General features: G+C 44.6%; 1 protein-coding gene across 2 annotated transcripts in view; it reads right to left on the reverse strand.

The window, feature by feature from the left end:
• The window catches only part of TMEM192 (transmembrane protein 192), a 29,618-nt gene extending 11,850 nt beyond the window's left edge, over window positions 1-17,768 (reverse strand). For both annotated transcript variants that reach the window (XR_006414808.1, XM_044430832.1), the window contains exons 1-4: window positions 17,651-17,768; window positions 12,301-12,441; window positions 10,656-10,920; window positions 642-776 (exon numbers count right to left, since the gene is read on the reverse strand). Coding sequence is in view for 1 of the 2 variants with exons in the window: in XM_044430832.1 (XP_044286767.1) it covers window positions 642-776; window positions 10,656-10,920; window positions 12,301-12,441; window positions 17,651-17,704 (595 nt within the window). In the remaining variant the exon portion in view is untranslated. The remainder of the gene's footprint in view (window positions 1-641; window positions 777-10,655; window positions 10,921-12,300; window positions 12,442-17,650) is intronic.
• Between the last annotated feature and the right edge of the window lie 2,502 nt (window positions 17,769-20,270).

Here is a 20,270-nt window from a genome sequence, read left to right on the forward strand (position 1 = left end):
TGGGACTGTAAATTGTGCAGGCAGCTCTCACCAGAAGCATCTTGCCTCCTTCCGCAACTACCATATGTACAAAAATGAAGAGCCTTGCACTATGTGGGCAGAGATGGAGCTGCATATCAGTGCCAGGCAAGAAACCCCTCGAAACAGCTGCTCTGCCACAAAAGATGGCTCTCACTGCCAAGTGAAGAATTTTCCCTATCAACAGCTGCATCTTGTGTGCTCTCTTTTTGTGCTGTAAGCTGCCCTAAGCCCTTGGGATAGGGCAGCACAAACAGAGAAACAACATTTTAGTGTCATGCAAACAATTGTGTTTGGTGCTCTCCATCTGAGCATTTCTAAGGATGACTGCAATAGCAGAAAGTTAGAAACGGTTGAATACATTTCAGCATCTTCGGTTCATCCTGCTGTCAATAAGCTTTTTGAGCATTTTAAATACACATTGTTAGCAATGTAGTACAGAATAGTGAAGAACGGAGTATTATTATAATACCATACTCCTCCTGACTTCAGGCTATTAATTTTCTGACCTTTACTACCAATCTTAGATCAGACTACTTTAATCATGCATCTCCCAAAAAAGGAGGGGGAATCATGTGACCTACTGCTACCTACAGCACGCAATACCATGCAATAATTCTTACCTGTGTAGACAACCAGGCATATCAATGTACATATTAGCTCCACGCTCAATATTCCAAGAATGAAGCAGAGATACATTTTATTGTGGTTGAGAAAGGAATGCTGTGCTGACAATATCAGGAGTAAGGCAGCATTGCCTATTAAAAAAACAGATGTGAAGGTTAGAAACTCAGCTAAGAAATTACTCCAGGTGGCTCAGTAGTACCACCCCCCCCCACACATACACAACTATACAAAGAATAAAAATACCTCTGAAGTAACAATCAACCCTGCTAGAACTGACTAAAAAGAGACTGTGCACTTTGTTCCTGGAACTAATTGGGCTTTGTGCAGATAAACAGTAAAGCCACCTGTCCAGGGTCTGGATTCAGCCCGCTTTGTCTTGAACCACTGTCTGATAGGACTTGCTGTTTGAGCGAGGATACTGGACTGGGCTCTCTGGGAGAGGTAACCACCACACCAATGCATCCTTGTTACAATGGGCCCTTGTGTGTATTCACGTGCATACAAGAAAAATTTGTATTTAGGCTTAAACTAAATGTTGCATAAAGAGTGGTTTACATGTTCTTACATTTACAAACTTTGTGTGACATCTGTGGATCTGAGTAGGCCAGAGGGCTAGCTTGGTTACTATGCATGGGAGACTTGTGGTTGCTTTCGTTATGGTGGCTTATGATGGGCAGCTTTCTGGTGCTACTGTGTGGGGTGGGGAAGAGAGAAGATACCTTTGTGTTGACTGGCCAGGCAGGTCAACAAAGATGACTGGGAGGAAGCTCTACTGGAAACACTAGGAGACTTCAAAGGCCAGGGGAAGGGGCCTTGCTTATAGTGACTTATGATGGTTAGGAGCAAAATATCTGCCAACTGCACCATACACATTCAGGAAGGAAGGATTATTTTGAATTTGCAAGAAACTCCATCATGCCCTGTATTAAATTCTTCCAACTGGAGCAAAGATACTGAAACCAGCCTTTTCCAACCTGCCATCATACAGAAGGTTTGGAATTTCTCTTCCATCAATCCCATGCAGCAGGGCCAAGGGTCAGGGATCCTGTGTGTTTTAGCCAAAGACATCTAGAGGACACCAGGTTAGGGAAGTCGGTTCAAAGCCAGTAACCTTATCTTTATTCCCAGAGCTCTATCTAGTGGCCATACCTCAATATTGCACCTACAGCATGAGAAATGGTGCAATGATGTTAAGACAACCAATTCCATCTCTGGTTCAGACAGCTGATGAAACATAGAATCCCATGTTTCTCCTTTTAGAAAACATGGGAGCTTAAAATGTTAGATACCGGTATTGTTTTCTCCCAGTCCATTGGTGCTGGGTATGCCCAGTTAACAGGGTCTGTACATTATGATAAGCTATCCTGAGAACAGGACTGGGCTTGCTGTAGCTTGTTCCTCTGCTCAGTTCTCCAGCAAGTACCCTATGCTTCACTGATTGTTCAAGTCTCAGAAATCTTCCTCCAGCCTCTCCTGGCATTGCAGCGCTACAACTGTACCAGTCCATTCTCCTCCACGAAGACCCCAGTGAGGTGCAGCTCCAGAGATCTTTACTGAGAAACATGTTTTGCCAAAAAATGTTGCCACCACAAGAAATGGTAAAAAAAAAACCCTACCTTTTATTTGGAAGGCAGTATTGGGCCTTACTTGTATGTGGGGCATTGATGAAGTGGTTGCTGGTTCAAATGGGAAATGCAAGAAACTGGACTATAACTGAGGAGAGCAGGGCAAAGGGTGATGAGTTTTTGAAAGGAAGTTATAAATAAAATTCTGCCAAAATAGAGAAGCAAGAGTGTAGACAAGAAGCTGTAAGCTTATTATTCCCACAAAAGACCCTTCCTTAATGCTAGTTTCATTTCTCCTTTTAAGAATGTTACATCCTATAAAGCACAGAGGTTTATTTATGTAGAGGAGACAACCCAGACTACTTATGCAAATATAATACAGATTAACTGCAGTTGATCACCTGCAATGTATAGGTTAAATAAAGGCCTAATGGTTGTTGTTACATGGTCTTAAGTCATCTCCCATCCTATGAATGAATGCTTTCCAAAATGTCTTGTCCTTGACAGCCCTGCTCAGCTCTTGTAAGCCCAAGGCTATAGCGTCCTTTATGGAACCAATCCATTTCATATTTGGTCTTCCTCTTCTGCTTTCAACTTTCCCTAGCATGGTTGTCTTCTCCAAGGAGTCTTGCTTTCTCATGATGCACCTGAAGTGCTACAGCTTCAGTTTTGTCATTTTTGCTTCCAGGGAAAGTTCTGGCTGGATTTGATCTAGAATCCACTCATTCATCTTTTTGTCTGTCTGAAGTAGTTGCTAAGCTCTCCTCCAGCACCATGTTTTGAACAGGTCCATTTTCTTCCTGTCCTGCTTTCACACCCATACATAGTAATCAGGAATACAATGGTGGGGGTAATCTTGGCCTTTCAATTGATTCTCTTTTCTAATTCCTTCATTGCTGCTCTTTCAAGTTTCAAATCTTTCAATTTATTGGTTATTGAGTCAAAGTTTAACAAAGTCTTTCACAATTTCAATTTCTTCACTGTGACACTAAGATCATATAAGTATTCTGTAGTCATTATTATACTTTTCTTACTGTTCAGATGCAGTCCTGTTTTTGCAGTTTCTTCTTTCATCAGCAAACAAGCTTTGAAGAGATTCCAGAATGGTGCAGGAGGTATACAAAGGTGGCTACACTTTAAGGTAGGCTTATAGGGAAGGGATGCTTATAGGCAAGCAGGGAGAAATGCTACAGCATTCCACCTGATTCTAGCAAGTGCAGTATAGGCTGATGGGAAAGTCACTTCTGCAGTTTTAAGTCCTCAGTGGTAGTACCCATGTGGGCACCCAATCCACAGATAGCTGAATTGATATTTCTAGTGTCTGCCCAAGTTGCTGATTCAGAATCTACATTTTAGGATAATAGTAAGGACTCGTTCACTCACCCACTGATGACAATGGCATTATTTTCAGCCCCTGGTCACAGCATCTCAGGGTTGATTTCCCTTGCCTCACATATATCAGAATCATTAAAAAAAGTTGGAAGGGGCCAATAAGGTCCCTGGGTTCAATGCCCTGATTCCCTGGAACCTGGTACAGTGCTGGAAGCTGTGCCTGAAGTGTAAAAGCCTAATATCCAGGAGTAAAGGGGTCACACGGGGAGGCTGTTTAGCATGTGGGGCAGGCTGGTGAAGAACCTGCCAATGGAGAGTTTGTTTGTCAAAGCTAAAGTCCAGGAGATAGGTATGTCATGGCTTCTCCACAGAACAACTATGTAAGCCTATATAGATCTCCCTTTGGAGTCCACAAGTGCCTGGACAACTGTGCTGTAAAGGCATTTGCAGTTGAGAACTCCCCGCCCTGCTTGGAGGAGCAAAAATGCACATGAAAGTGAAATCTAAAGCCCTCTCTACTCAAGAGAATCCCAGGTTACAGAAGCTCCTGTATGTTCTTTATCCCATCTGCCACCTTTATGATATTGGTGAGGAAGAGCTTATTCAGAATGTGCAATGTCTCTCTGAAGATTTTACATGCACTAGACTTCCCTACTTTAAAGGTAGTACTGAATGGGAGGCACCCAGTGCTGAAAGCAAGTTTGTAGATGATCAGCCCATACCTTTTTTATTACTGATATGGATTTCCACATCACTGTGTCTAAATGATGGCCTTTTCAAAAGTTGCTCGGGACAAGCAGAAAATGACAGAAGATCTGGGATCATCCCAAGCATACATGTCTAGAAATTATCCACACAGCTTCAGTGGATGGGAGTGACAGCCGGCAGACAACGCATCTGTCTGTGGTGGGCTCCTGCAGCACTGAGGGAGCAACTGTGGCATTCTCCATCTCCTTCCCTGGAGACAGACATTTGTATCCCCTGTAGATTGCTGAACAGCAGAATAAAAATTGCTCCATATATGCCCTCCCCACCTGGTCTCTGAACTTGCTGCATACGTAGTTCCTTCCAAAGTACAGGACAGTGGGGGAAGTAGCCACATTTTTGCACTGATTCAGCAACTAACAAGAGTAGCAGGACAAGAAGGCGTCAAAGGCCTGAGAAGTGTACAATTTGGATTCAGCTTCTTAGTTTGGTCTTGGGGGAATGGGACTGAGTATTGGATGTTAGGAGGCAGGGAAAGGTGAGGGTTTACTGGGGCCTGAAAACCACACTCCTCAACCCATGCACTCTACAAGCTGCAGGGGGCCAGTCTTGGTTCACAGACTAAATTTGGAATCCATTCTGTGACAGGCACCTGTGAAGAAGCAGGCACCATTCTCAAAGTTCAACTATGACTGTCTAAGAATTTGGATTATCCAGGGTGGGAGGAATGAAGGTAGGAGGAGAGAGAGGCAGAGAGGCTGAAGAACCAGAAATAAATGCTTCTGAATGTGGGAGCAGTGATCACGATTCAAGCCACCCACACACAGCATCCCAGATATACCACAGCAGGTGTAAATGCACCTTTGTGCCTAATGCACAGTATGCACCAGGTCCTGGCAGATGGTTCTACGTTTTAAGTAAGTAACGATACTTTCCCCGCTACAACAGGAATCCATGGTGGCAGGCATGCAACCGAGCCGTTCCAAGCTTTCCCTTTTGGTTTCCTGTGCACCAGTGGAAAGCCTACGGCACAATAAAGCTGCCTTTTGTTATCTAGAACTGTCCTTGAAAGCAAAATAACTCTTACTTTTAAGAAACCAGCAGGAATGGAAATAGGGTGGCATGACAGAAGGGGGGGAGTTACTGAGCACCAGTACTTCTTCTATTTTGATATTCTTCTTCCATCTGGGCCCCCATCAAGAATGTGGTTGGTTATGAGTACTCCACTGGTATCCCCGAGGCACTGAGTCTTCCTCTTCCACCTTCTGCAGTGGTGGAGGGCAAGCAATGAACCCACTATGGGCCCCACTGGAAATACAGGCAACTGAGCGGCATCTTCACAAGGACCTGGGGAAGAAACACTTGCACTGGCATACAGGGATCTGCCATGTGCAGAGCTTGCCCTTGATGTTTCTGCATTGCTCCATGCAAGGCTGCTTGTCAGTGATGGCTGTTTGGTTCCCCAAACAAAGCTGAGGTCTGAGGCTGCCAGGTGTTTGTGCATCGATTCGCCCAATTGCTTTTACCTTATCCTCCAAGCTGACCAGATTTCCACTAGATGCTTGCTGGCTCTTCCTGCTCATTTCTTTCCTGAAAGGGGCTCTGGTTTTGCTCCCCTGCAACTTCAGCAGCTCTGACCAGATCTCTTGAGAGGAGCACCAAGTTGTTTTTACGTTCATTGCACAAGTATCCTTGGTCGGCAGCGGCACCTTCCCCACAGGTTCTTCTTTCAGTTCCCTGGGCCCTGTTGTAGTGCTGGTTGCTTGGGCTGCCCTTCTTCAAGTGCAGTTTTCGGCTTCAGCTTCTTCCCCATCCCCTCCGTGCAGAACCTCAGCCTTCTCTCTTGCAGCCTAGCCTCCTCTCAGGGAAACCCAGCTTGGCATGGGGAGACCCGACTCTGTGAAGAGGCATGCCAAACCACACTCCTACCCTCACTTGAGGCAGTTCAGGAAGCAGTGTCCCTGTGAGCTCAAGTCCCAGATCTTCCAGTGGTTCTCCGGCAGGAGTAAGTAAATCATAAGCACATCTAGATCAATAAGACTGTCCCTGCTTGAGGGCAGCTGCCTGAGCACTACAGGCAGGAAGGGCCTGATGTCTCGTGGGTAATTTTCCATACCTTCCATGTGGAGGTTCCATGCCAGATGTGTTTCCCTTGGGAAAGTACTCCAGACCACTCCCCGAATAGCTGTGTTCAAGCTCCTTTTTCCCCTCAGAATATATCTAGGCTCAGGCATCCCTTTCCTTTTCTCTCAGCAGAAGGAAAACTGATTGAGCTTCTTGCACTAGGGGAATACGTTGCTGGTGAAATTGTCCCCTGAAAGCAAGCAAGCTGGTTTCTAGGGAAGCACGGACAGACGTAGATGTGCTGCTGGCTCAAATTGGAATACTTTTTGGAGCAGCCCAAGATCTGAGGGTCTCAGTATACTTGCAGATGGGGCACTGCACATCTTGGGAATACTGGAAATAAGACTCAGAATGTCTCAGTGTGGCTGGAGAGGGGAGGACGATTCACAGCCTGGAGACTGGAGGCTCTCCATAGACTGATACTTGACATTCTTTGGGTGGCTCAGAAATCCTACTGCCAGCAGTATGAGCAGGCATCAGACCTAGCACAATGTGTTACTAGGCAGACTTCAGGGAAAAGGCCACTTATGAGCAGAAGAGTAGCAATGTTTCTGGCCCCTCTTGCCAACAGATTCAATAGGACTTTTCAGCAAATCATGATGAAATCAGCCTCCCAGGTTCAGATGACTTAGCAACCCACAATGGTCATGATAACCCTCACCACAAGCCATGGATAGTCAGGATGGCTTGTTCACAAAAATTAAGCCACTCTGCACCAGACACACTAGGCTTACACAGCACAACAACTCATCAATTAACTGCCCATGATGGACTGTCATGTTGTGTGAGCCAGAACTGTTCAATTCAACCAAAAGAATACTTTTTTCCAAAGGCGAGCACATTCATTTAGTACTCATAAACACAGTTCCAACAAGTGACTAGAGGGCCTGATTCACATGTAACAATATGGTTTATTTACTACATGGGTAGTTGCTCTAACCAGCATTTATTTAGAAGCCAACTGAAAAACTGTGGTTTTCTTTCTCAGGTACAGGAAGGATAGTTTGCTGTTTTTTCCCTTTACCTTTCTCTTGCTTCCTCTTTGTAACACAAATGCTTTTCTGGTGCAGCTGTGCTGACAGGTGAAGCGAGGGTGTTTGTTCGATTTTACTCTGCTCTTGTCTGCAACCACAACAAATCATCCCTCATCCACGATCTGATTGTGAATGAGGGGGACGACCTGGCTTGCATAACAGAGACCTGGGCGGGAGAGGGGGGGATGTCTCCCTCTCTCAAATGTGCCTGTCCGGGTATCTGGTCCAGCACTGTCCACGCCTGGAGGGGAGGGGGGCTTGCTTTGGTTTACCAAGCTTCCATCTCCCTCACGGGGCTTCCAGTCCCCTCGAGGCCGGGTCTAGAGTGCCTCTACTTGGTGTTGGGAGACCAAGACAGATTGGGGATTCTGTTGGTGTACCATGTACCCTTCTGCCCAACAGACTCCCTCTGCCTTAGCTGACGGAGATCGTCTCGGACCTGGTGTTGAGGACTCCCAGGATGTTGGTCCTGGGGGGCTTCAATCTCCATGCCGAGACTGGTCTGACCGGGGCGGCTCAGGACTTCATGGCCTCCATGGTGGCCATGGGGCTGTCTCAACATGTCACAGGCCCAACCCATGAACGTGGACACACACTGGACCTGGTTTTCTCGACGGGGAAGGAAGAGGGTGATCTGAGGGTGAGGAATTTGTGTCTGACACCCGTTATGGTCAGATCACTTCCTCGTGAGGTTTGAGCTCAAGAGCGGCCTTTCCCTCTGTAAGGGTATGGACCCAATTGTGTTGGTCTGCCCCCGGAGCTGGACGGATCCGGATGGATTCCTGAAGGCCCTGGGGGAATTTCCGGTTGACAAGACTGGTGCTCTTGTCAAGGCTCTGGTTGAACTATGGAATGGGGAAATGACCAGGGCTATTGACACAATCGCTCCTAAGTGTCCTCTCCCACCGGGCAGAGCCCACTCCCCCCCTTGGTATACACCTGAATTGTGGGCGATGAAGCGGGTTGGGAGATGTCTAGAGCATAGGTGAAGGAAATCATGGGGTGAATCTGACTGAACACACTTAAGAGCCCATTATTGGGCCGATGCTGTGGCGGTGAGGGCGGCGAAAAAGAAATTCTTCTCCGCTTCCACTGCCTCCTCACAATGCCGTCTGGCGGAGTTTTTTCAGGTGGTACAAGGGCTGGTTCATCCTGGCCCCAAGAAAGACCCTGTACTGCCCTTGACAGCCCGCTGTGATGACTTTGCCAAGCATTTTAAGGAGAAAATCGCTCAGATTCTTCATGAGCTGAACTCCACTAGTAATTCAGAGCCTTCAAGGGAGGAACCAATGTTGCCGTCTGGTCCTAATTTATTGGATGAGTTTCAGTTATTGCGGCCTGATGATGTGGACAAGGTGCTTGGACAAGTATGTCCCACCCCCTGCCTATTGGACCCTTACCCATCTGGGCTACTTAACAACGCCAAGCACGGGATAGGAACCTGGATCCTGGAGGTCATCAACGCCTCTCTGAGGGATGGCCAGGTACCTGTCCCTTTAAAGGAGGTGGTAGTCCGACCAGTCCTAAAGAAGGCAACCCTGGATCCAGAGATGGCCACCAATTACAGACTGGTGGCCAACATCCCGTTTTTGGGAAAGGTGTTGGAGCGGGTGGTGGCAGGACAACTCCAAGCACTCTTGGATGAAACTGATTATCTGGACCAATTTCAGTCTGGCTTCAGACCCGGGTATGGTACTGAATCTGTCTTGGTCACCCTGTATGATGAGCTGTGCAGGGAAAGAGACAGGGAGAGTGCGTCCCTGTTGGTCCTCCTGGACCTCTCAGCGGCTTTCGATACCATCGACCATGGTATCCTTCTGGATAGGCTAGTGAGACTGGGGGCTGGAGGCACTGCTTTTTAGTGGTTCCGTTCCTATCTCAATGGCCGATTCCAGAAGGTGGTGCTGGGCGACTATGGCTCTGCACCATGGCAGTTATGCCATGGAGTTCCGCAGGGGTCCATTTTGCCCCCCTTGCTATTTAACATCAACATGAAACCGCTGGGAGAGGTCATCAGGAGGTGTGGGCTGCGGAATCATCAGTACACTGATGATACCCAGCTCTACCTCTCGTTTTCAACCAATCCAGGTGAGGCAGTGGCTGTACTGAACCGGTGCCTAGCCAAGGTAATGGGCTGGATGAGGGCCAATAAACTGAAGCTCAATCCAGACAAGACGGAGGTCTTGTTGGTAGGCTGTTCGGGCTTCGGAGAAGGGGACTTTGACCTTGTCCTGAATGGGGTTGCACTCCTTCTGAAGGACAAGGTCCACAGCTTGGGAGTGCTCCTCGATCCAAAGCTTTCACTGGAAGCTCAAGTAACAGCAGTGGCGAGGAGCGCTTTCTTTCAGCTTCGGCTGATTCACCAGCTGCGCCCCTACCTGGAGAACGACTGCCTGGTGACAGTGACTCACACATTGGTAACTTCCCGACTAGACTTCTGTAACGCGTTCTACGTGGAGCGGCCCTTGAAGATGGTCCGGATACTTCAATTGGTGCAAAACAGAGCTGCCAGGTTGCTGACGGGGACTGGGCATTGTGCTCACATAACTCCAGTCCTCCGTCAGCTTCACTGGCTCCCCATTGAAGTCCGGGCCCAATTCTAGGTGTTGGTTATCACCTATAAAGCCCTTAACGGCTTGGGTCCTGGTTACCGAAAGGAGCGCTTACGTCCATATGTGCCCTCCCGCCCCTTGAGACTGGCTGCAGAGGCCCTTCTCCAGGAGCCCTCCGTGAAGGACATTAGGAGGGTGAGTACCCGGAAGAGGGCTTCCTCTGCGGTGGCGCCCAACCTATGGAATGTGCTCCCCAGAGAGGTCTGCCTGGCACCCTCATTATTTGCTTTTTGGCACCAGGCCAAGACCTTTTTATTTAAACAGCATTTCAATTGTTGATTTTATTTATTGATTTTAACAACTTTGGCCAGGATGTCTCCAATTGCATTTTATTGCATTAATGATATTTATTTATTTGTAAGCCACCCCGAGGCTTAGGCGAATGGGGCAGCATATAAGTCCGCTAAACAAACAAACCTCTGTAGCCTGGTGAAAAAACCCAGAAACCCACCATGTATATATGGGTGAAGATGACTATTCAGGCAACCTTGTCCCAAATAGGCCCCAAATAGAATAAAAGTTGGTACTAACCAAGTTAATACCAGCACTTTGAAATGAGCACAGAAAAAGGACTGGAATTCAGAGTAGTCAAAAGGTTAAGAAGAACAGACAAAACTCTATGATAAGTTTAGGCTCACCTGTGGACTGAATTAGTAATGGGAGTCTTTTGAGATTTCTTGTAGTTCGGTAGATCAGGAGATAGCCTTTTCTTCTGACCATGCTGTGATGGAAATGAACATACCGTTCAAGTACCACATACAGGATCCAGAGAATTACTTTGGCAATGATGATAACAGTTTGCACTTTAAGTGGATAGGTGTAATTTCCAGGACAGATGTCTTCACTTGAATCAGAATAAAAACAAGACACCCCTGCCACAAAAGCCAAAACAACAAAAGTAACCTGAGGAAGCAAAACAGAAATCAAATCATTAATGTTTGTAACTTTGTAGGGGACTGGAGCATCAACAAAGCCAAATACCACCAGGATTAACTGCCATGTTTAATCTAACTTATTTTACAGAGCCATCTCCATTTTATTAAGTTATTTCCATGGAGAGATTATTCCCATTAAAAAAAGTTTTCCCATTGAAAGTCAGTCATGACACTATTCCGTCAAGAAATTCTTAAGCTTTCCAATGAGGCAGCAGAAGTAATATTAGCCAATTTCTAAAAACTCCACTAACACCATCCCATTCTAGCCTAACCAAATAGCTTGAGTGGGTGGGTCTTACTGCTTGAAGAGATTTATAACAAGCCAGGAGCCTGTGAAAACCTGAGGAGCTCAGACTTCCTCATTCTCCCAAAATGAGCAAATGGGGTTAGTGAAAGATTAAGGAAGGGATGGTAACAAGAGCAAATAACTAGAGTACTTTAGGGCAAGGACCTGACTGGGAGAGCAGATGATGTGTGTGTTATCCTAATTCCCTCTATTGTCAGGGAAAATCTTACTTATCAAAAGGGGGGGGGGGGAGAGAGAGAATTAGCCCCATGAAGCCAGAATCCATCCCCCTTTGCTTTTGTCACTGTTACGGAAGGAGTAGCTCTCATCTGGGGAGGAGCTTGTTGTAATCTCATTTGGTCTATACAAAGCAATTCCGTTTTGCAGACATGGGACTCTTGAAGCATACAGAAATGCCTAGTTCCTCTCTAAGTGACTGCTTTCATTTTCTTAATTGGTACAGAACCACAGAGCATGATCTTGGAGGGCAGGATTGTGCAAACTTGATCCTCAGGGGTTAGGACCAAAAGGGGCAAGGAACCAAGTGGATGGGGTCTGTTTTATAGAAGAGGGAAGCACAGAAGTATTGCCCTTCATTTTCATGGGGAAATGTAAAGCTAGGATCCTTGTTGCCTGCTTGCCTACCATCACTCCCTATAGACACAGGGCATTTTTCTAGTTTTTAGTAATGGTCAAGTTTTTCCTTAACTGAATTGGTTTAAGACTTCAAGGTGTGAACAAAGGATGTTGCATTCAGGTCCATTGTTTCAGCTTTCCGAAGCCTGCCTGCCTGCTATGTATAGGGTCTTCCCTTAGCCTCAAAAAAGCATATTGCCCTAATGACAAGGGATGACACCAAAAAGGGCTCAAGGGAGACAAATCTGGGTGTCTCTTCTATCCTTTGCTGATCAAGAACTAGGACAGTACTGTAACACACTCTTCTGCTGGCAAGAAAGCTGTTGAAAAGGTAACACAAATGGTGTTAGGGGAAGAAGCTGGTGTCACTGCCCTTGCATCTGCACATCTTTGCATTTCTGCCTAAAGAAGATCCTTGTAACTTACATGCAAAAGCAATAACACATTTGCAAAGCAGACTGTAGGGATGGTGTGGAACTTGGGGTGCAGCCTGGTATGCAATGGTGAAAGGAGGGCGGCATCAAGTAGAGGATCATCATCCACACTCTGTGTTATCTCCAGAGATCCCTGAAATAGATTTAACATGGCATTTAAACCAAAAAGCCAAGATAACTTTTTACACTTGGAGAGCAAGGTCGCTGAACTAGCTATATTTGCATAGTCAAGTTTAATTTGCTTACAAAACCAGGATTCTTCAATAAGGACAATTCTAAAATATTTTCAGCAAATCCTATAGATGTTTACTTGGAAGCAATTCGTACTGCATCCAGAGGAATTTATTCCCATATGCGTAGGACTGGAGAGACAAGCTGCAACCCACACACAGTTTCCCCACTCCCCATCCTGTCTTTCCCTTGTCTTTGCCCTTTGGAATTCTGCCCACCTCCACATCAGTAGGATGGCTCAGTTAGGCTCTTTGTATGACTTCCAGAGGCATATTGTCCTGTTGGTACTAGTGTAAGTTGAGACTGTTTGTCCTGTTTGGCAATAGCACCTATATATGGCTTTAGCACAAGTATCTCTGCTCCTGGAAGCTTTACAAAAGGTTTAATCTTTGAAATAAGATGTTTTCTAAGAATTCCGACTGCATACATGCTTTCAGGCTACAGGATTAGCTCATGATGCAAGAGCAAAGGAATTGTCAAAATCCTAAATTATGAAATAATTACAGCAGACTTCACAGCTCATTTTTGGAAAACCAATCAGCACATCCATGAATAGCTAAATCAATGAAGCGTAGAAGCATGCACCCCAATATTTTACTTATTTTAAGCTGTGTATGCACTGCATGAACTGTTGCCATATCACATTTGGAACTGCATGATCCAGCTGAAACCCAGAGTTTTCATAAATCATTTAACAGTAACTGCATAGTCTTTGAATCCATGTTTATACAACAGAACACAAACAAATGATCTATACAATAGTGCTATCAAATTCACCTTGAGTCTTGCTAGTGCAGAAGGTAATTTTGTATGCTGTTTTACAAAACCCTTAATGAGCTTAATAGATAGGCAAAAACCTCAAACCTGCACTTAGTCTATTTTTCCTAATCAAATATTTTCCTATGTTAATGCAAATTTTCCATTAACTTCTTGTAAAAGGGAAGTGAAATGATACCTCCAACATAATTATTTAAAATATTCTCATGTTGTGCCATGAGATTTACTTCTTTGTAGACAACCCCGTGACTATACCTGCAAAGCTGATACCTCACCATAACTCTTATAGGGAACAGTCCTTTACCAATAGGCAGTGGGGTAATTTAGACTACCTAAGTCATTAAAAAGACTATCCTCAGCATGCTACTAACCCTTAATTGTTTGATTTCAGAATACAGATAATTTGTAGATACTTCTAGCTCTTTGTTTTTATAACACACCACTTATTATTTGAATAATTTATTATTGGAGGTGGGTAGAGACCTGTTCTCCCCTGCAGAGGAAGGCAGGACGCACTCCAACGGAGCAAAGCTCAGGGAACCAAGGTTTCATTTAGATGCCAGGAAGCACTTCCTGACAGTTAGGACCCCGAGGGTATGGAATGGGCTTCCACGGGAGGTAGTTGAGGCCCCATCGGTGAGGGTGTTCAAGGAAAGGCTAGACATGCACAAGGTGAGCATGTTGTGAGCAGAGCTGGCCGGAGCCAGTGGTCAGACTAGATGGCCCGGGAGACCCCTTCTGACTCGTTGTTTCTATGTTTCTAAAATGCTTTAACTTCCCTACATCCTAAGATTGCAGGACATTAAAAGAACAAAATGAGCTCCAGTACAATAAACCATTAAATGCTCCAATAAAAATGAATGAGAAATGTAAAAAAACAGCAGAGAAACTGCACAAGTAACATAGTAATTTAAATACTTGTGCAAATAATTAAATATCAACCTGGCACTAAATTTACAGAAGTGCTGCCTGCAAATGAGTAGCATTCCAGAGCTGAGGCACCATGAGGATCTCTTCCTAATTCCTACACAATGAGTTTCCCTGGGAAAAGAACCCAGAGAACAGCCTCCTCTGACAATCTGGAGACTTGGGCAGTTGGTATAGGGAAAGGAGTTCCTTCGGAGATTTAGGTGCCAAGCTCTTTAGGGTATAAAGCTAAGTACAGCTCTTCGAATTGAGCTTAGAAGCAAATAGGCAGCCAATGTAAGCCTAATAATTGGCATATTATTGCTTCTACAACATTGCATTTATACCCCACCTTTCTTTCACTTGTAAGTCACCTTGGGTTCCTTGCAAGGTTGCCCTGCTCTTCATTTTATCACCACAACAACCCTGTGTTGTAGGTCAGGCTGAAAGGCAGTGAATGGCCCAATCTAGCGCCCAACCTATGGAATTCACTCCCCAAAGAGGTCCGCCTGGCACCGTCGTTACTGGTTTTTCGGCGCCAGGTAAAGACCTTTTTATTTAAACATCATTTCAATTGTTAAAACATATGATCTGGCCAGGGCAACTTCTTCTTCCTTCTCTTTCTCCCCCTATATTTTTATTTTATACTGATAATTTTAATTTTATATTTGTAAATCAATGTATTTTTTGTATTTTTATATTTAATGGTAATTTATTATGTACTATTGTATTTCAATGTATTTTATCATGTTGTAAGCCGCCCCGAGGTTTCGGCAAGGGGCGGCATAGAAATGTTATAATAATAACAACAACAACAACAACAACAACAACTATGCTAATACTCTTTTAGCAGGAGTGCAACCTCAGAGAATCCTCTGTGCTATTAAGGTAGTATATAAATGCAAATAGTAAATAAATATAGAACAAGATAGACAAATCCTATCTTATACAAACAGCCTTCCCCAACTTGTAGAGGGGTTTTAGACTTGCCATCCAGATGTTCTGGACTACTATTCCCATAATTCCAGCTTACCTAAATGGTCAGGAATGCTGGGAATAGTAGTCCAGAGCATTTGGATGGCATCTGACACTAGGGAATATAAAATCATTGTGTGTCAGAAAACAAAATAAAGGATTATCAGAATTATAGCTATGATACAGCTTAAAGCTAGATTCCACATATATCCACTTAATCATCATTCTAGGATGGTTCAGTGAAATTCCATGTATCCATGCAAGATACATACTTAGGCCCAACATGTGACACACCTTTCTTAGGTTCCCATAGCTCCCACACCTATTTCTTCTACAGTACTTCCTTGACAAGGCAGGCATAGAACTGACAAGTTTAAGCAAAAACTAGAACATTCTGCATTGCCATTCGTATTGCCAAATTAAATTTCCTAGTGAAGCAACAAATATCCCAGAGCGGGGATATAAATCCAACAGGAAAACAATACTTAGAATTCAGAGAATTGTTTAAATGTTGCATAGATGAGGATGTACCTACACTGCTTTTCCCAATTGCAAGAGGCAGCGAGAAGTCAGTTTTAAGAGTGCAGTTATATACATGCATACTCAAAATTAAGGCCTACTCACAAATATTATAGTCTGTATCTAATTGATATTTTGGTTACATCTTGTTCTAACTAAGGTTTTAGCATGCAAAACATGAGGAAAAAACACAGTGCAAATCAAAATCTTTGGTTGAACCACTAAGTTCTTAAACATTGGAAGCCAGCATTTGAATCTCACAGAAGTCTTTGTCGGATGCAGTCATTCAATGCAAAAATGCAAACTATTGCAAGGTCATCATGTGAGGCAGGTAGTTTAGCACGGAACAGAAAACTACCACCAGACACATCCTCCCCCTTAAAATCTACAAAAAAAGGAACCTCTTTTCCCCCAGATCACCCTTATTTTCACTCTTATTTTTGATGTCACAGGCCAAATATGAAATACTGCTCCCAAACACAATTAAGTCAGGTGTGACTATATCCCAATCAAAAGAAATGGCAAAACTTAGTACTGTTTTCCAGTGGGATTAAAGTTTAATTGGATGCAGGTGCAAATAATACAGTGTCTCATGTTCCTAACCTCTGTACAAGTTTCAAGCAATTTTGGCCAACTGAAACAATCATAGCTAGTTTTGTCAAAGCGTGGGGAAACTTCTGCAGGAAAACCTGTGAACCCACTAGGGAATACCAACATTGCTACGTACATTCATCGATTCATAGAATAGGAGGAACTGAAGGTGCCAAGAAGGCCACCGGGCCCAACATCCTGCTGGCGCAGGACACCAAGTCACACCACCCCACTCAGATGACTGTCCAGTTTTGCCTTGAACGTCTCTAGTGTGGGAGAATCCATGACCTCTCTTGGCAACAGGTTCCACTGTTGGATTGCTCCGACAGCTAGCAATTTTTTCCTGGTGTGCTGCAGTTTAAGTTTGTTTTTCCATGTCCTACACTCAGGGATAAGTGAGTAGAGGTATTTTCCTTCCTCTTTGTGACAACCTTTGAGGTACTTCTGGAGTGCTATCATATCCCCTTGTAGTCTTCTCATCTCAAGGCTAAATGTGCCCAGCTCTCTCAGCCTCTCAGCATAGGGCTCGGTTTCCAGACCCTGGATCATCTTTGTTGCCCTTCTCTGAACCCTTTCTAGTTTTTCTGTGTCTTTTTAAAACCTGGAAACCCAGAACAGAACACAGTATTCAAGATGAGGTCTGACAAGTGCTGAGTAAAGGAGAACTATTACCTCTCGTCATGGAAATGGTGTTTCTATTTATGCATCCCAAAATACTGTTTTTAAGTACTCACTGCATTGATTCATCCCTGCACATTCAATGAAAAAAAACTGGCACAGTTCAATCTTCACTTTATGGCAGCCTTGCCTAATTCAGTGTATCCACCCAACAAGATGTACTGGTCTGCAACGTCCATCACCCCAGCATGCATGTGGGTTGGGGATGATGGCAGCAGTAGACCAACGCATGTGTTGGACAAGACTGTGGTATGACTTGTTTAAAAAAAAAAGTCACATGCCTCTCAGCTAGGTTAGCTGGAAATTGGTGAGTTTCGGTTCAACACATCTGCAGGCAGCAGCTTGCGCAAGGCTGTCCCGTGCTCAAAATAAAAATCACGTGCCTCTTTCCATTTCCAGGGACAAGACCGACTACGATTCCCCGCGTCATATGACCGAAGGAGCCTGCCTATTCCATCGCTGCTACGCGTCCGCCTTGCAAACCGACTCCAAAGAGCGGCATTTAATTTGCCTCGAGAGCAAATTAATTAGCACGCTCATTCCCACCTGCAACTGCCTGCAAAGCCACCCTGGCCAAATCGCGGGGATCTCGGGCTGCCCTTGGGCGCCGGCGACACGACGCTGCAAGCGCGCGCTTGGACGCGACCTCCGCCGCCCCGACTCACATTATCCTGCTCCCGTGGCAGCCGTCCACCCATCCCGGCCTCAACCCTCGCCATCCTCGGCGGTTACCGCGGATACTTCCGGTCCTCCAGCTGCCCACACCCTCCTCGCTTGCACGAAACAGCCCGCCCCCGACGCCCTGGCAATGCACTGTCGCCTCCGGCCCTTTTCCGCCCATAACTCCGCCCCTCTCACCAACTTGCATTTCTAGTGGAGGAGGTTTACCGTTAAAATAAGCGCCTCTCTCAATAGCTCCACCTCCTCCACGAGGTTGCAAATTGAGGTCAGAATGCGATGGTAGAGAAGATCGCTGGTGTTAGTCTTGCTGAGAGTAGACCCGTTGAAATAAACAGTTTGCGTAAGACTAGCATTGGAGAGAGAGAGAAAGCAAGTCATGCATGCAATTATAGTCTTACTGAGTGTTAACCTGTTGAAGGAATAAGATCCAAGTTACGTGTGTCTTTGATTCCGCACAGTATAAAGGCAAATAGTTTTACTCCTCAAATGGAGCAGCTGCAGACAGAGAAGCAGCAATGACTCTGGAATTGTTGTGAGCACGTGCAATCTAATGGTTGGTGGGTGGTCCTTTCTGCTCTTGCATCTAGAAGTCCAAGATTACCTGGAAGACTAAGGACAGCAGTCTTATTGTGGTTTATACATATAACCTCTCTGCAATTCTGGTATTTCTCCTGCCAACTGCAAAGGTTTGCATCCTAAAAGGATAAAGTGGAGAGAGCAAAAAGAGCATTTGGGTGATTATGAGCATTGCCTTGGCAGATCGAGGCCAAGAGAACATGACAATTACAGTTATTTCTTGCTCCTTGTCCCAGACATCTGAGGTGGAGATTCAGTACCACCTAACATGGAAGTTGTTCTTTTTAGCAGTTTGCTATGGATATGACTGCCCTCATATGAATTCATGTAATGCATTCTGCAAGGGACTTGAGCTATCCCATGGCCACCTTGTGCTGATTTAATTCTCTATTGGTTCCGGAATGTACTGCCAATCAGCTTCAAAGTACCATCCTAGTATTACTCTTGTCCCCACAGGTCTGGCTGTATATCCTCCACACATGCATTCTCTGCAGGAACTTTCTCTTTATTTGCACATTTTTCCTCCAAAGCAATGGTTCTAAAGGGCATTAGAGGGCTTCATCCTCTGCCTGCAGGGATCCTGAGGGCCCACCATAGTGCGAGCATTTCTTACTGCCCTCCCTGGGGCTGATGGAATGGGAAGCGGTATATGTGGTGATGCAACCATCATCATGAGTTCATTGGCTGCCTTTGTGCAGGCATGTCAGTGTCATTGCCAGCAAATGATTTGTGGGCACTGTTGATACTTAATTTCCTCACCATTTTTGTATTTTCTGTTTGCATTTCCTCTCCTCTCTTCAACCAAGTATACACTGGATACAAGAGCTCTTCTGACAGTAGAGAGATGGTATATCTCCTCACTCCACCCTGGCATAATGTAACTTGCAGAGAGGATCACTCTGACAATGTAGTAAGAAACAGTGATCATGGATGTCATCTATTCTCAAGCAATACTGTTGATTCCTAGAAGTAATACTCCCAATTCCCATCTGTCTCTGCATTAAGGTCAGAAGATGCCCTTTCTTGTATCCCATCTATAGAAGTGTATTATTCTGCTAACATTTAAATAAGAATTTACAGTTAGCGATTTCATATAATGCTTAAACTCCACATACACTCGCTGTCACTTTCTCTCTGGAGACTGTACAGCACAGGGCAGGAAATCAAGAATATACATGTGAAGTATATTCCTGCTTTGAAGTAAGAAGCATTCCAGTTTAGTGCAGGCTGAATTCTACAAGCCATGAGTACTGTAATCAGAAGTAAGTCCCACTGAGTTGGTGCTTAAGATTTCAGCCTGAAACCATCATTTCCTCATCCCCACCCCGAATTGAGACCTATTTGATTAGCTGGCTTGAAAAATATATTGACTGGTGTCTCATTTTGTTTATTTTTGGTTTAAAAACTAAACACTGAAGAGATGGGTCTACAAAGATTTTAATTATTTGTGATTTTCCTAGAACAAAAAAAATGAATAAACGATAGAAGTGAAGGCTGAAATGAATACTGGCTATGGCAAAGGTACTATGACTATGAGAGACCAGAAGATGGCATTATACCGCACACAAAAATAATTTGATCTGTATGTAGATTGTAAATATGTACAATTAATATTATTTACAAATTCAAACCTCTGCATCTCCTTACTATTTGCATAGTAACTAATAAATCATCCCTCCCATAATTTTCATTTATTTTTTGAGTACAGGACCCTGTAAATACAGATTAGAGCAGAATCTGTATTGATTGCTATATATAAACACTTAACTTGCAGGGGGCATTAACAGCTGAGATGCACGGAAATTATCCTTCTGGAATTGCATACCTAGAATTAGGGAATTTTTGGGTGCCATGTTATAACTTCTGTCCTTTCCCCCTGATATGGAAAACCAGCCACCAACCCGTGTTTCCCCTTTTTGCTTTCCTTGTTGCAGTGATACCTTACACCCAATTTGCTGGACTGGGAACAGCTGCACAGTGCTAAGATATTATGTGCACACATTTGGTGGGTGGTACATTCTACTGAAA

The sequence above is a fragment of the Varanus komodoensis genome, unplaced genomic scaffold, assembly GCF_004798865.1.
Source record: "Varanus komodoensis strain SLA01 unplaced genomic scaffold, ASM479886v1 scaffold21, whole genome shotgun sequence".
Lineage (NCBI taxonomy): Eukaryota > Metazoa > Chordata > Lepidosauria > Squamata > Varanidae > Varanus > Varanus komodoensis.